At 39.8% G+C, this 13,759-nt stretch overlaps 1 protein-coding gene across 1 annotated transcript in view; it reads left to right on the top strand.

Moving 5' to 3' along the window:
- The window catches only part of PTPN13 (protein tyrosine phosphatase, non-receptor type 13 (APO-1/CD95 (Fas)-associated phosphatase)), a gene marked incomplete at its 3' end in the record, with an annotated part of 91,090 nt that overhangs the window by 54,154 nt on the left and 23,177 nt on the right, over nt 1-13,759 (top strand). Inside the window, exons 10-20 of the mRNA XM_009085249.1 lie at nt 101-175; nt 284-458; nt 1,447-1,600; nt 1,743-1,881; nt 2,273-2,425; nt 3,284-3,466; nt 4,622-4,784; nt 9,139-9,562; nt 9,730-9,827; nt 11,458-11,514; nt 12,955-13,047. Of these exons, the coding sequence (XP_009083497.1) occupies nt 101-175; nt 284-458; nt 1,447-1,600; nt 1,743-1,881; nt 2,273-2,425; nt 3,284-3,466; nt 4,622-4,784; nt 9,139-9,562; nt 9,730-9,827; nt 11,458-11,514; nt 12,955-13,047 (1,714 nt within the window). The remainder of the gene's footprint in view (nt 1-100; nt 176-283; nt 459-1,446; nt 1,601-1,742; nt 1,882-2,272; nt 2,426-3,283; nt 3,467-4,621; nt 4,785-9,138; nt 9,563-9,729; nt 9,828-11,457; nt 11,515-12,954; nt 13,048-13,759) is intronic.

Here is a 13,759-nt window from a genome sequence, read left to right as displayed (position 1 = left end):
ACCTTTGGTTCCTGTTTCATGTTTGCAGGCAGGTGTCAACTGTGCCTCAGCCTATTGTTCATCAACACAGTGCTCATTCATGCTCTTTTGTGATTTGCAGAATTTCTTTGGCCCTGAGTTTGTGAAAATGACGATCGAGCCATTCATCTCCTTGGATCTACCCAAGTCTATCTTGGTAAGAAAGAGGCTGCTCAGCCATCTGTGGCAAGGGAAGTGCAAAACTGACAAATGCCTTTTTATCACAAGTGGGAATGCTGAGAGATTTTTATTTCACAAAATGCAGACAAAGAAAGGGAAGAATGATGACACCAGGCGAAAAGTAAACGTGATGCTTCTAAGTGGGCAGAAGCTGGAGCTGACCTGTGACACCAAAACGATATGTAAAGATGTCTTTGATATGGTTGTTGCCCATATTGGCTTGGTGGAGCATCACTTCTTTGGACTGGCTACTTTAAGAGGTAAGAATAATCATCTGATGCATTTAAGAGGTACAGAATAAGAAGGATTAGCTACATGCTGTTGAGAAAAGATGAGCAGAGACTGCCGGGCATCTGCAAGGCATTTGCTTTATGTTTTCTTGTTTTGAGGCAAAATATATTGCTTGATGGAGAACAGCCTTGCACAACAAAATTCTACATCTGCCTGAGTAATGGCAGCTCATCTTGGGCAGCTTTTGCTCTTTTGTTGCCAAGTTTTCTTTCCTGTGGTCTGTTGCCTTCTCTCAGTCTAGTATCTGTCAGAGGCCACAGAATGGCTTTGGGTTCTGTTAATGTGCCTCTAGTGGAGGCAAACCCATTGGGATGCATTAGGAGGACACCTACAATAGAGAGAGTTGCCTCAGTTGCTCCTGAGCTGTTAAGTTTTTGCTATTAGAACAGACCAGAATTTGAATGGGATTTTTTTCCCCCTGGGTAGGAGGTCATTGTGGCAGAACTAACATGTTCACAGCCAAGTTTCCTCTTGGGCTGTCTCACAGGCTCTGGCAGGACTGTAGTGCTCAGAATATTTGCATGACATAGAAACTACTAGCAGCTTAAGAGCTTACTCTGTCCACAGCAGCTCCCGGTGCTCTTGGCAATTTAGAAAGCCCCGAAAATATCTTGCAGAAATGTAAATGGGACAGAAGTAGTAAGGGAGGAAAGGAATGACTGGTTTTGGATTTCCTATGGGATAAGAACTTGTAAATATAACAAAACCCACATGCTCTTATTTTGTAGTTTTTTTACCTACTGGTGTTTTCAGGATAACTATAAAATTATTTCTTCTGCCCTAATTCAGTATTCCCTTTAACAGATATTCTGCTTATAAGTCATTGTTAGTCAACAGAAAACCTTACTGTTCAAAACCAAATTTCAGAATTATGAATACGGTCTTTATCCTCTAGCTGGAGAAAATACTTGGTTTTAATGTTTTTACCCATGTGCTTCTCTTTAATGTTCATGGCAGACAATGAATTTTTCTTCGTTGATCCTGACATAAAGCTCAGTAAAGTAGCTCCAGAAGGATGGAAAGAAGAGCCAAAGAAAAAGAACAAGCCTCCTGTCAACTTCACTCTGTTTTTTCGCATCAAGTTTTTTGTGGATGATGTCAGTCTTATACAGTGAGTATATCAAATTTTAGCCCCTTAAGCCCTACATTTATGGAAGAAAAGTAGGGTAGTAATCAAATACTGGAAATTTGTTGTAACAGGAAGACGGTGGGGGGTTTTTTTTCATGGTTTTTGTTTCATTTTCCTATTCCAGGCACACCCTGACCTGTCATCAGTATTACCTACAGTTGCGGAAGGACATCCTAGAAGACAGGATGCACTGTGATGATGAGACAGCCTTATTATTAGCATCCCTAGCTCTCCAGGCTGAGTATGGAGATTACCAGGCAGAGGTACATCATCGATTTCACTGCTTAATTAAAATATGGGCTGTGATCTTCCACAGAGGCTTCACAGCTCTGCCCTGCACTGGAAGCTCAGCTGATACGCTGTTGGCAGGTTTTGCTGGGAGCATGTGTTCTTGTAGTCTAACACAGTTTGCTGCAGAATCTAGTTCAAGGTCTGGGTGTTGAACCCTCTCTTTTCAGTGGAAGCAGAGTCAGACTTGAATATGAAGAAACCAATGTGAAATTAAGCTCTGGGTTGGGGTTGAGATTCTGATTCCCTCCCCTTATTCAGAATCACATGATCCTCTGAGATGTAATGTGTGATTCTGTGTAGAAAGTTTTCCTGCTCATAGGGTAGTATATGGAGCTGCCATCACAAAACTGTTTCGTGTTGCAGGTGCATGGCCTGTCATATTTCAGACTAGAGCACTATGTCCCAGCTAGAGTGATGGAGAAACTAGATCTGTCCTACATCAAGGAAGAGCTGCCAAAATTGCATAGCACTTACGTGGGTGCATCTGAAAAGGAGACAGAGTTAGAATTTCTGAAGGTAAGTGGACAGCAATTAGCTTCCTTAATCTGTGATTTAAGAAACTCCTTGTTGGAAGATAGGTGCATGGACTTCAAGGGCAAGCACAGGAAAACAGCTCAGGTTCTGAGTAACACTGAAAGGAAGAAAGTTGGAAATATTTTTTTCAGAAGACACATCATAACAAGCAAAAAGAAATTATAACAGATGGAAAATTTTTTCACTTTTTTTCCAGTTAGTAGTCTTCCTGCTTTAGTTTGAGGTAGGAAAAAGCAGCTGTTGATCCTTGTGTTTGCTGTGTTTGAGGCAGCACACCCTGCATTCCCCATGCCTCTTGTGCTTTCTGTTGTGGGGAAGAGAAAAGTTAAATTATTAAGAGTTTTCTTACAGCTAATACTGTCGATGGTGCTAGGTAGGAAGCAAGGCAGAAGAATTACTTAGGAGAGAAGACTTTCTAGTGCAGGTTCTATGTAAGATGATAGGAGAACTGTAATCACAGATACATTTGGATCATTCTAAAAGGGCCCATTGAGAAATCCAATTATAGGATTAGCTGCTGTTCCTCATGAGATAGTAATCAGGTTCTGCATTGATGCAATGACTGCAAATGAGTCCAGGGGGTGAAGGTTTTCTGCTGAAACACTGAATAACCACTATACTGTAATTCCACAGTCACACTGTAGTTCTGCAGTCTCTTTGAGTATGTGATGGAAGAGACACTCAGCTGGCTTTGCCCCTTCTAAGCCTGTTTCTTGTTTTACTGAAGTGTTCTTATAACTTAACCACTGAAATCCATGCATGAAAATATTTATAGAGAGGTATAAAAACTTGCAGTGGCCTTAACCTTTTTATTCATAGAAGTTTCATTGATCTGTACAGTTGTGTCAGAGGCTCACAGAATATGGGGTTCATCTTCATCATGTGCTGCCTGAGAAGAGATCCCAAACAGGAATCCTTCTGGGAGTGTGCTGCAAAGGAGTTGTTATCTTTGAAGTTCACAATGGTGCCAGGACCCCTGTACTGCGTTTCCCATGGAGAGAGACAAAGAAAATATCCTTTAGTGTAAGTTGTCTCTTTTTCTCTATCTGTGTGTACACATCTGTATTAGTGACTCGAACTATGGTGAGTTTTGTGTTTATTTCTACAAATCAAGATGGTGCTTTACAGCATAATCCAACAACATTTTGTTGTCCGTGGACAACATTTTGTGTGGCTGTTGTATTATGGGATTGAAATAAGGGTTGTGATTAAGCTTGCATTCAGTGCTGCTGAAATTCCAACCTCAGAAGAGAGGTTTTGGCAAATCTGTATTGATGTGAAATGTGGCTTCCCTGCCTTCTGAGGAAAGATAGCTCAAGGAATGCTCTAAGCTTGGGGAGAAGCTTTGCCCATTAACTGCATTTCTGGGCAATCTGCCCATGCTGCTGTATGGGGCATTGATAGTGAAGAATCACCAGGATGAGAATCCTGCTTTTGAGGACTGGGTCCTGGCAAATGCCAGTACTCAGTGTAACTAATAAATGCAGCTATGTTGCTTTTAAGTTGTTACATTTCCAAAAGTTCACTGATAGTGGATAACAGGGGCTGACACTTGATCCTGACAATACCAGCCAACTTCAGTGGGTACACCATAATCTGGTGATCATGTGTCAGTTTTTAATGAGTCATCCGGCCTCAAATGCTTACCTTTATATAGGTATTGAAAACATGAGTTCTAATTCTGCCTGATACTTTATTGAAAAGCTATAGCCTGTTTCATCTGTGATATGATTTTAACTAGAATGGATAAATGGAAGCTCAAAAATTACCAAAAAGATAAATTCAAGACCTGGAACATTAACTGATGGATTTCAGAATTAGATGGGCATCGAGTTCTTTTTCTCTTGAGCACAGCATCCCTTGTGACTTCCTCAGAGGCTTTTGAAACCCTCATCCTGCAAAATGTGATAGTGCTGGTTGTCATTACTCAGCACTAACAGTAACAGAGAAGGATTAAATAATAATAAAGCACCATCTCACTAGCCTAGAAGTAGCTTTAAAGTGCTACTTCATAAATCTCAAATTACTTTCAACTCCTATTTTAACAGAAATCTCTCCCATCAGTGCATTTTGCTTCAGGAAAGTTTGAATGCTGTAACTGTGCACAAGCAAATACAAAATTCTTTGTAGGCTAAAAGACATCATTGTCTTCACCTATTTTCTTTCTCCGTTGTGTAGAAGAAGAAAATAACTTTGCAGAACACGTCAGATGGTATCAAACATGCCTTTCAGACTGACAATAGTAAGACTTGCCAGTACCTTCTGCATCTTTGCTCCTCCCAGCATAAGTTCCAACTACAGATGAGAACCAGGCAGAGCAACCAAGACACTCAGGACATTGGTAAGGAGTGTGATACTGTGTTGGTTTGTAACAGCAATCTATATGTATTTTTGTAAGGAGAAAAACTGAACTTCAGTAATTCTGCTGACTGTAGAGTGCAGCTCTACATTTGGAGGGTTTATACTGTGAAGAGACTCTACTAGCCAAGTTTGTTTAGATTTTGTTTAAGATGGAGCGAAAAAAAGTTTGGCAGTTCACACAGAAACTGGCACACAGCAGCTCCTCTGAACTAAAAGGAATCTAAAAATAGGTCACGAAGTATTTTCCCCTTTGATTAATGGGTTTGGCTTTTTTTTCAGAAGTCACTTGAAGATACTTCAATAATAGGATTTTACCTTTTGCTTGATGTGAAAGGACTTGGTTTGATAATGTGGAATTATGGATAAAATGGTGTGATCATGGGAGGGCAAATAAAATACAGAGCATTTCATGATGCTGCTGTTGGGTATAGCTATTCCACATAATGTTTGGAGGACTGAGTAAGGAACAACAACACTGATACTGGTCAGCTTTCTTCATAAATGCCATGTAATTTATGTGTATAATAGAAAATGTAAAGACATTCTACCCTCATTTCTTCACTGTTTGGGGCAGAGCTCACTTGGCTGGCTGGTCCTCAGCATGGGCTGGGAGTGCTGGTTTGCTCAGTCTGCCTCTCTTTGTTCTCTGTTTTTATCTGTCTGCATTCCAGTTGCTGTTAATCCAGACTTCCACCAGTATAGTTGGGATGGAGTTTGACCCCATTGCTGTGGATATTGTGATCTCTAATTAAAAAAAAAAAAAGAAAAAAAGGAGAGGTGGGAGTGAGGAAACGCATTGTGGCAACTCTGCAGCGTTTTTGCTATTCTGTTGGGCTCAGCCAACTTCAGGCAAAGCAATAGGACCAAGTGACTTAAAGCCTTTGTACCATTCTCTAATTTAGTGTTTGCTGATCCTGAATTACAGAGAAAAGCAATACATGAAAGGCTTTCTTGGCTAGGAGAACTTGGTTGCTTTTAACAGATGGCGTTCGTGTTATGCTGTGGGAGTCTGAAAAACAATCATTTGCTTCTGTGCAGTGCAGATGACTTGGAATTCAGAGGTCTCAAATTCCAGCAATCATTGGTAATCAGAAGCAAACAAATCAGCATGATGGTTAATTCCATTACACTGGTCATTAAAAGTACAAACAATTAAAGCAGAAAAATTCCTTTTGTTATTACTGGTCTAGATTGATTAGCCACATTTCTCCTTCCTGTATATATATATATATGTGCTTATAGCAGTAGGGTTATTAGGATAATGTTCTTTTAAAAGGAGAAAGAGAAAACACTGATGAAGCAGCTGCTCAAAATAGCCTATTAATTATAAATGCTCCTTTGCTTTTGTTAGAGAAGTGAAATCCCAGGCAGTATTTTAGGTTAAATATTAGGAAAAAGCTTTTTCCTGTGAGGGTGGTGAGACACTGTCCCAGGTTGCCCAGGGAGGCTGTGGCTGCTCCAACCCTGGCAGTGTTCACAGCCAGGTTGGATGAGCCTTGAGCAACCTGCTCTGGTGGGAGGTGTCCCTGCCCAGGGCAGGGGGTTGGGACTAGATGATCTGTAAAGTCCATTCCAACTCCTAAAGTGCTATGATTCTGTGATTTGGGAAGCTTTATTCTTAGCCAGCAGGAACATCAAGTGTTTTATCTATCTATCTATCTATCTATCTATCTATCTATCTATCTATCTATCTATTTATTTGTTTCTTATAGTTTTATTTTTACAGAGCCCTTCATATGTCAGTCAAAGCTGGTGGTTGGAAGCACTCAGCAAAACAGTAAAGAAAGGGGCAGAAGACAATATTATTAAGTCAAGGCTGATCCCCACATGAAGTGTATGTTCCTTACTTAAGGACTTATTCCAGGTGAACAGCACAGTGAACACAAACATGTGCCTGTAACACTTGCAGTGCTCATGATGTGGAGCGACAGACTACAGAAAACAGTTATTCTTTGAAATATTATTTAGAAATACAGTATTACAGTGTCTTGCAAGGCTCACCCTGATTTCATTCAATGAATGGGAAATATTTTGAGACAATGGACAAGGCCTGAAGTGCACAGTGATGGGGAACAAATTTTCATGGAACATAACTGAGGATAGAGGCATAAGGCCTTTATAGCCCCTGTGATGTACATGACATGTTTTTCAGTTGATGCACAATGCCTTTAGTCACCTGGGAGAAACCAATTTAACACATGTAAATCTAATAGAAAGAGTGGGGCCTGGAAAATGAAAGGAGAATGCCTCTTGAATAATATTCTGTCTACATGAATAGAAAGAGAGGAGTCAGAAAGGTGTAAAAAACACACAAAAACCCCACAAAGAAAGAAAAAAACCAAAACCCCAAACAAACAAGCAAAAAAAAAAAGCAGGCAAAAAAAAAGAAGAAAAATACTAGCAGTTTTATGGTACATAAAAAGGAAGATAATCTGCAATATGAGGAATGGTGGTTTCTTTTTTTTTTTTTCTGCCTAACTTCTGTGGCCATGCAGTGAACAGAACCAAGCATTGAGTTTTAGGGTTAATGTTTTGGATTCTTGAAAGGGCAGATGGAAAGCCACGAAGATGAAGTGAGGTTTAAGTCAGCCTTACAGAGGATGAGTTTTGAGCATGTGAGAATTTTCAGTTCAGGGGTTGGCAGAAGGTGTGAAAGGCCTTATGTTTGTATAGATGATGATGTGAAAATATTCACGTGAAATCCACAGAAATTCTGTTTGATGTTTACAGAGGGTAAATATAAAGTCAAGAGAAGAGATCTTAGAATATTTTATTAAGTCACTGTTCCCCAGGTTGGGAACACAGCAAGATCAGGTGCCACTGATGCCTTCTGTCAGTCAGGAAACAGATCTGTGGATTTCTGGTCTGATTGGGCAAAATAATTCTTCTGTAGCTCATCTGGTCTTGTGGCTGTGGCTGAACAAGGTACTTGGCGTGGATAAGAAAGTGTTAGTTGTGTACTAATTTACCTTTAAAAAGAAAAAAAAAATACCTTCCACAACTAAATCTTCTTGATCTGTCCAGCTGTTCCAGGGAAAGCATGAGTCACTGTTGCAGTTAGTTCCTGCCCTAGGGATTGGGGGAAGGAATATCTTCTGCAATGAATGGCAGGACCAAGGTGGCATTTACCAAATAGACTCTTTCCTAAATGGCAGGGCATTTACCTTGAGAGTTAATGAATGATGTGTACCAGAAAAGTAAATTATTTTTTTTAGTTGCAGTGCAAATTCCTAAAGCAGCTTATTTCCTAGATATAGATATGATTAAAAAAACTACTGGTTAACCTTAAATCAGAAATACATGTGCAGTTGAGGATTGCTTTTCCTCAGACTTCCCTGTGAACTGACTCCCAAGACATCAGTGAAGTTTATGAAGGGTTCAGGTGGCCTGGTTTGCTTTAAAGTAACCAGCCAACAAGTTGCCACAGCTTTATCAAGTTTCTGTGTGAGAGCCAAGCCACAGGAACTTCACTGCTAGCCTTAGGAGGCAGTTAGGCTAATAGAAATGAGCCCTGCTCAGCTTTGCTCTGAATTAAGAGAGGGGTTATGCTAAGTTGTATTATCTTGCTTTTGCTTTCAGCTAAGAACATCTACCCAGACAGTTCCCACGACTCAGCTGACAGTAATTTAATTACAATCCAAAACCTGTTTCTCTCTGCTGCTTAAGGGAATCCTTGTTAATGAGTCAAAAGGTCTGGCAAACCCCAGACAACACTTTCTGTACTGTGCTTAAACGTTTAGGATGTTTCTGGCAGGGGAGGACCTCAAGTGCACCCAAGTGAACTGATGGTCTTTAAGCAGGTAGAGATGCTGCCAAGCCCCTGTGACCTTTTAGCTGTACTGCAAATATGTAGGGACTCATGTGAAGAAACCTAATGGATGGAAGTATGGTAGGACCTGATAGTGTACAGATGGAGGAGTCCTATGTGTTCAAATTTTGGAAAAGGCTGGTATGAGCAGGTTAAAGGAAGTGCAGCCTTCCAGGTCACTTGGCTTGAGGATATTTGTTTTGCAGAAAGAGATGATATGCCTGTATATAAGGCTCAGCAGTTTAATAGGAAATATGAGTCTTCATGGTAATAAGGGCATAAAAATTCTGCTGTTCAGTGTTTTTGGACTTTGGTGTAGGAGATGATCAGGTTAGTGTAATGTCATGAACTCCAAACTTTGCTTCCTGAGCAAACTGCATGATGGGTAGTAGCTGATGATGGTACATGTAGAGAAAACATGTTTTGTGTGAGTAGTTTAAAATGTATTGTTTACACAAGGAGGTCACACTAGTTCTACTGAAAAACTTACACTTCTTTTGTTTTGTGTTTTTTTGTATTTCCACAGAAAGGGCTTCATTTAGGAGCCTAAACCTTCATGCAGATTCTGTGAAAGGTTTCAACATGGGCCGAGCAATCAGTACTGGCAGCTTGGCCAGCAGCACATTGAACCGACTCGCAGTTCGACCTCTGTCTGTTCAAGCAGAGATTCTGAAGAGACTGTCCTGCTCTGAGCTCTCACTCTTCCAGCCACTGCCTGGCTCTGCAAGAGACAAGAATGAGAAGACTCCATGGGAGGAAAGACCCAAAGTTATGAGCAAGTCATTTCATGATTTGAGTCAAAGCCACATCTCGGTTTACCCACCAAGGAAAAATATTATTACTGCTTTGGACTCTTCCTCCCAAAAAATAGAAGACATAATGGGAAGAGTCTTTCAGCAAATGCCAAAATTTGATACTGGATCAGCAGCAGGAGCATTAAAACCAAACAAGTAAGAGTCTCTCTGACCACCCTGCAGTATCTTTGTGTACAGTCAATGTACATTTTGCATCAGTTTTGATTTATTATTCATACCATTATTTTATTACATTGATCCTTCCCTCTCCCAACTTCCTCTTCCCTCTGTCTGGTTCCCCTTCTCTCCTTCTCCCCTTTAAGTTCAAAATCTCATGCAGGTTTAAGTAGAAGCCCTGAAAGAAAGAAAAATGAATCAGACTCATCATCCATTGAAGATACCGGTCAAGCCTATGTTGTAGGTCAGCATGCAAAAAATAATATTACTATATTTACTTACTAACCTCTAAAATTGCTTTTGGTGCAATGCTTTGATATATTTATTAACAGGTGGTAAGATTTTGATTCGAAAATGGGAGCAGAATAGCACATGTTAAAGCAATCCAGGCCAATTGCCTGTTGTTCCTGTGTAATTGTGGCAGTGAGTCAAAAAAACCCTCCTTTGGTCAGCACCAGTCTGCACACAGCTGTGCAAAGTGTTTGGGTACAAATTGAAAGAAGGGAAATGTAGGTTAGATATTAGGAAAATTTTTTTGCCTGTGAGGGTGGTGAGACACTGTCCCAGGTTGCCCAGGGAGGCTGTGGCTGCCCCAACACTGGCAGTGTTCACAGCCAGGTTGGATGAAGCCTTGAGCAACCTATTAGTTAGTATGTAGTTAGGTGTACTTACTCTATTTGCTTGGCAAGTATTGGAATGCACACTACTAGTCTTATTAGGCAGTAAAAAAGAAAGATAAACTTACATGTTGCTTTACTGAACATTCATTTTTAATATCTGTGTGTCATCAGTTTCTGGTTATAGAAGGTTTCTCTATTATAACAATAGGAACTACAATGGCTGAAGTATTTGCAGCCTTAGCTTGCTGCTTTGCTTTGCTGTAGTTACAGAACCTCAGAAAAAGTGGAAGAAAGTTATGGTTATAGGGATGGGTGTCAGTATAAACAAACTCAAAACCAAAGGCAAACAAACCAGAGTGTGACATCCCACATCTGCCCCCACTGCACTTGAAAGCAGGACTGACTTGGGAGCCAGGCTGCTTCAGTCCTGAGAGCAGAAACTACTGAAGAGTGAGCTGAGGCATGCAGTTTCTGTAGGGATTGGTTGCAGCCACTTACCCTCTGCTTGTAGTTTTACAATGAATGTTATCATGAGCTTACCCATAATTTTCTGGGAAGCACTTCTGGTAAGGATCTTAGTTGCATGTCAGAAAGTCCCACTGAATCACACTGTCTGTGCTGAGGGATATACATTCTTTGCATGATCAAACTCATCAGATGACACTCTAGGGCTCATAGGAATTATCTTACCTCATTTACTTTTGTAACTTGATACATTTAATATTTTATCCTCTTTAAAGTATGGCTGTATTTGCTTGGCATTGACCATTTCAAAGAAAACAGGATTCTCTATGCAAACTATTTTAATAGAAAAAGTTCAGATTTCTTCTTAGTGCAGCAGCCTATTTGTTCCTTTACAAAATCTTCCAGGCCTCCTGTTGTGTTGCTTTATTAGGTTCAGCATATTCAGACAATACTGTTAGAAAATAGTCTTTGACTTTGTTGCTTAAAGTTCCTTTCATTTTATCTGAAGTTAACCATGGACATAAAGGCCAAACCTCCTTCCTTCCTTTGATTCATTGCCTTTGCATGAGCTACCATCTATCTGCACCTTGAACTGCAACCAAAGTACAAGAGTAATTTGGATCTGCTAACGCTGAGTTAGTTTCATGTTTGTTCATATTTAAAATAAGTAATTTGATATTGAGAATGCTCACGTGTACTTTGTAAAGCCTGAAATACCTCTTGGTAGCATTTGTATTTTTTTAAAAAAAAATGGGACAGCAGTGCCTTATATTTCCATTCACATCACAGGTGTTAGCATGAATACTTCGGAAAACCTTCTGTCGTCAGCAGCATTGAAAGAGAGCAGTAAGTGGATAAGTAATATGTCTCTAGAATTAATTCAGTCACTTTGTCCCATGTCCAATGCTTTGCTGTTCCACCTGTGCTGTTTCTTCAGTATTCCTTTAAGTGCCTCTCCCAGTTAGCTGGATAGGACTTTCCTTAAATAACAGCTCCTAATAGTTCTTTTGGATTGCTTCCTGGGGGAGGTTTTGGCATCTGCATGATATGTTTTTCAGATACAAATAGTGTCTGTTTAGTTTGATTCTTCAAGAATGCTGTTATCTACCAGATCATGCTCTTCAAAGCTCTTTTCCCTTACTTGTGAGCTTACTGGTTCGGTGGAGCCTGAGAAGACTGTATTTTCTTTTTAGTTGTTTTCCTCTTTTGGGTTGACTTGGTTTTGTAGGAGAAAAACTCCTTCTCTGGGTGATGTAGTCTTGCACTCTCCTGCAATCCTTGTTTTCTGCTTGTACCAGTGCATAGAGCTCAGTAGGTTTCTGCAGTTGTGGAATTGCATGTTCTACTTAAGGCAAAAGTATCCCAGGCACTCCCAGACCAAGCAAGTTGTATCTTCTCTAGGAAGCAAATTCAGGAGTTCAGACTTGCAGACTTTGGTGTTTCCTGAAGTTTCAGGAGATTGGGCTTTTTTGTTTGTGGTTTGTTTGTTTGTGTATTGTTTTGTGGGGGTTTTTATTTGGTGGCATTTTGTTTGGTTTTCTTCACCAAATTATGTTTCTTGGGTCTCTGAAGTGCCTGGGTTTACTTCAGCCCATTGGGAAGCCTCAGGAGTCACATAATTCTATTGTGAGTGTGTTCAAATTTTAGAAGAGGTGGAATCAGCAGCCTGTGTAGTTGCAAATGAGGAAATAAATTTAACCATGCTAAGTTTTAGTAAATGTTCCTAATGCTGGTTGTTTTTTAAGGAAGAACCACCACTTGGAGAACTCACTGAGTAACTTCTCAGTAACTTCATAATAATAAGCTTCAGTTTAAATTTACCAATGTGTTTGCATCCTGCCTACATGAGCAGGACACATAAACACAGAGCTAAATACTTTGCTGAACTGAGACCAATATATGTGAAGATTTTAGGACTGGGTTGTGTTGTGAGTCCACAAGAGTATTCTGTATACTTTTCTTAGGAGGAGTAAAAGATATTAACTGCTGAAGTTGCCTGGTTTGGTGGGAGGTGTCCCTGCCCATGGCAAGGGGTTGGGACTAGATGATTTAAGTCCATTCCCACCCCTAAAAATCTATGCATGAACATGGGAGTGAGTTATAAGGGTAGTGAATGTTTTTTTTCCTTTAATTGGATATGGCTTAGAAGTTGAAATTGGACCCATTAGATCAAAACAGCTTTTCAGGTTATCAGGGAAGTAATATTTTTAAGTTAAATAGAACTTCAAGGCAAACCTGAAGGGAAGCATTCAGGTAGTGTCTGATCATGAAATGTTGGCTTTACAGTTGACTCTCTGCAGACAACACAGAGCAGAGTTGCCTCACCAGAGAGAGAGATCACTTTGGTGAACTTGAAAAAGGATGAAAAATTGGGCTTAGGTAAGTGGTTTTAAAATTGTTGTTGACCTGTATATTTTTAGATGCCAAAACCAAAGTTTTCTTGTCTGTATTTAAGTATTTATTGTAGAACTGAGGAAAGCAGTGCAGACAGTAGCTGGATTTTGAAGGCATTTAAGATGTTGAAGCCTGGATTTATTTGATAGCACTTGCTGCTCATTTGTTGGGTGATGTTAAGCAAATCTGTTTCTCAGTTTTTCCATATGGTAAATCTAGAGTAATATTTATATTGTGAACTAGTCATCCTAAGAGTTGGCATCTAAAATTTACCTCTGTATTCAATATAGAATTTTGTCTATGTGGACACCTCACAGCTATGACAGCTTGAAGGCTTTAAATAACAAAAAAAAGACATTATAAACCCATAGTGAGCTAATTGTGGAGTGTTTTCTCTTACTCCTGTGATATCAGATGGAACATTAATTTGAGTTTTAAGGAGCCTGGAAGATAAGATATTTGCATTCCATTCCTTTCTCTACCACTGAGGGTTTTTTTCATAAACCCACATAATTTTTCCCTGTATGAGTAATGAAAAATTTAGTGTCAGTGTTGTGCTTTTCTGAAGGCTCTCTAAAGTGCCCTTAAGGACATTGTTCTGTCTGTCATTCAAAATAAGACTGCAGTGTTAATTTGGAGAGGGGGAAAAAAGCCTACAAGACAGTAATTGTTTACACTGCAAAGTAACTTAAAAGTT

Source organism: Acanthisitta chloris, unplaced genomic scaffold, assembly GCF_000695815.1.
Source record: "Acanthisitta chloris isolate BGI_N310 unplaced genomic scaffold, ASM69581v1 scaffold7862, whole genome shotgun sequence".
Classification (NCBI taxonomy): Eukaryota; Metazoa; Chordata; class Aves; order Passeriformes; family Acanthisittidae; genus Acanthisitta; species Acanthisitta chloris.
Note: the sequence above shows the minus strand (reverse complement) of the source record. Positions and strands in the feature narration are given on the sequence as shown.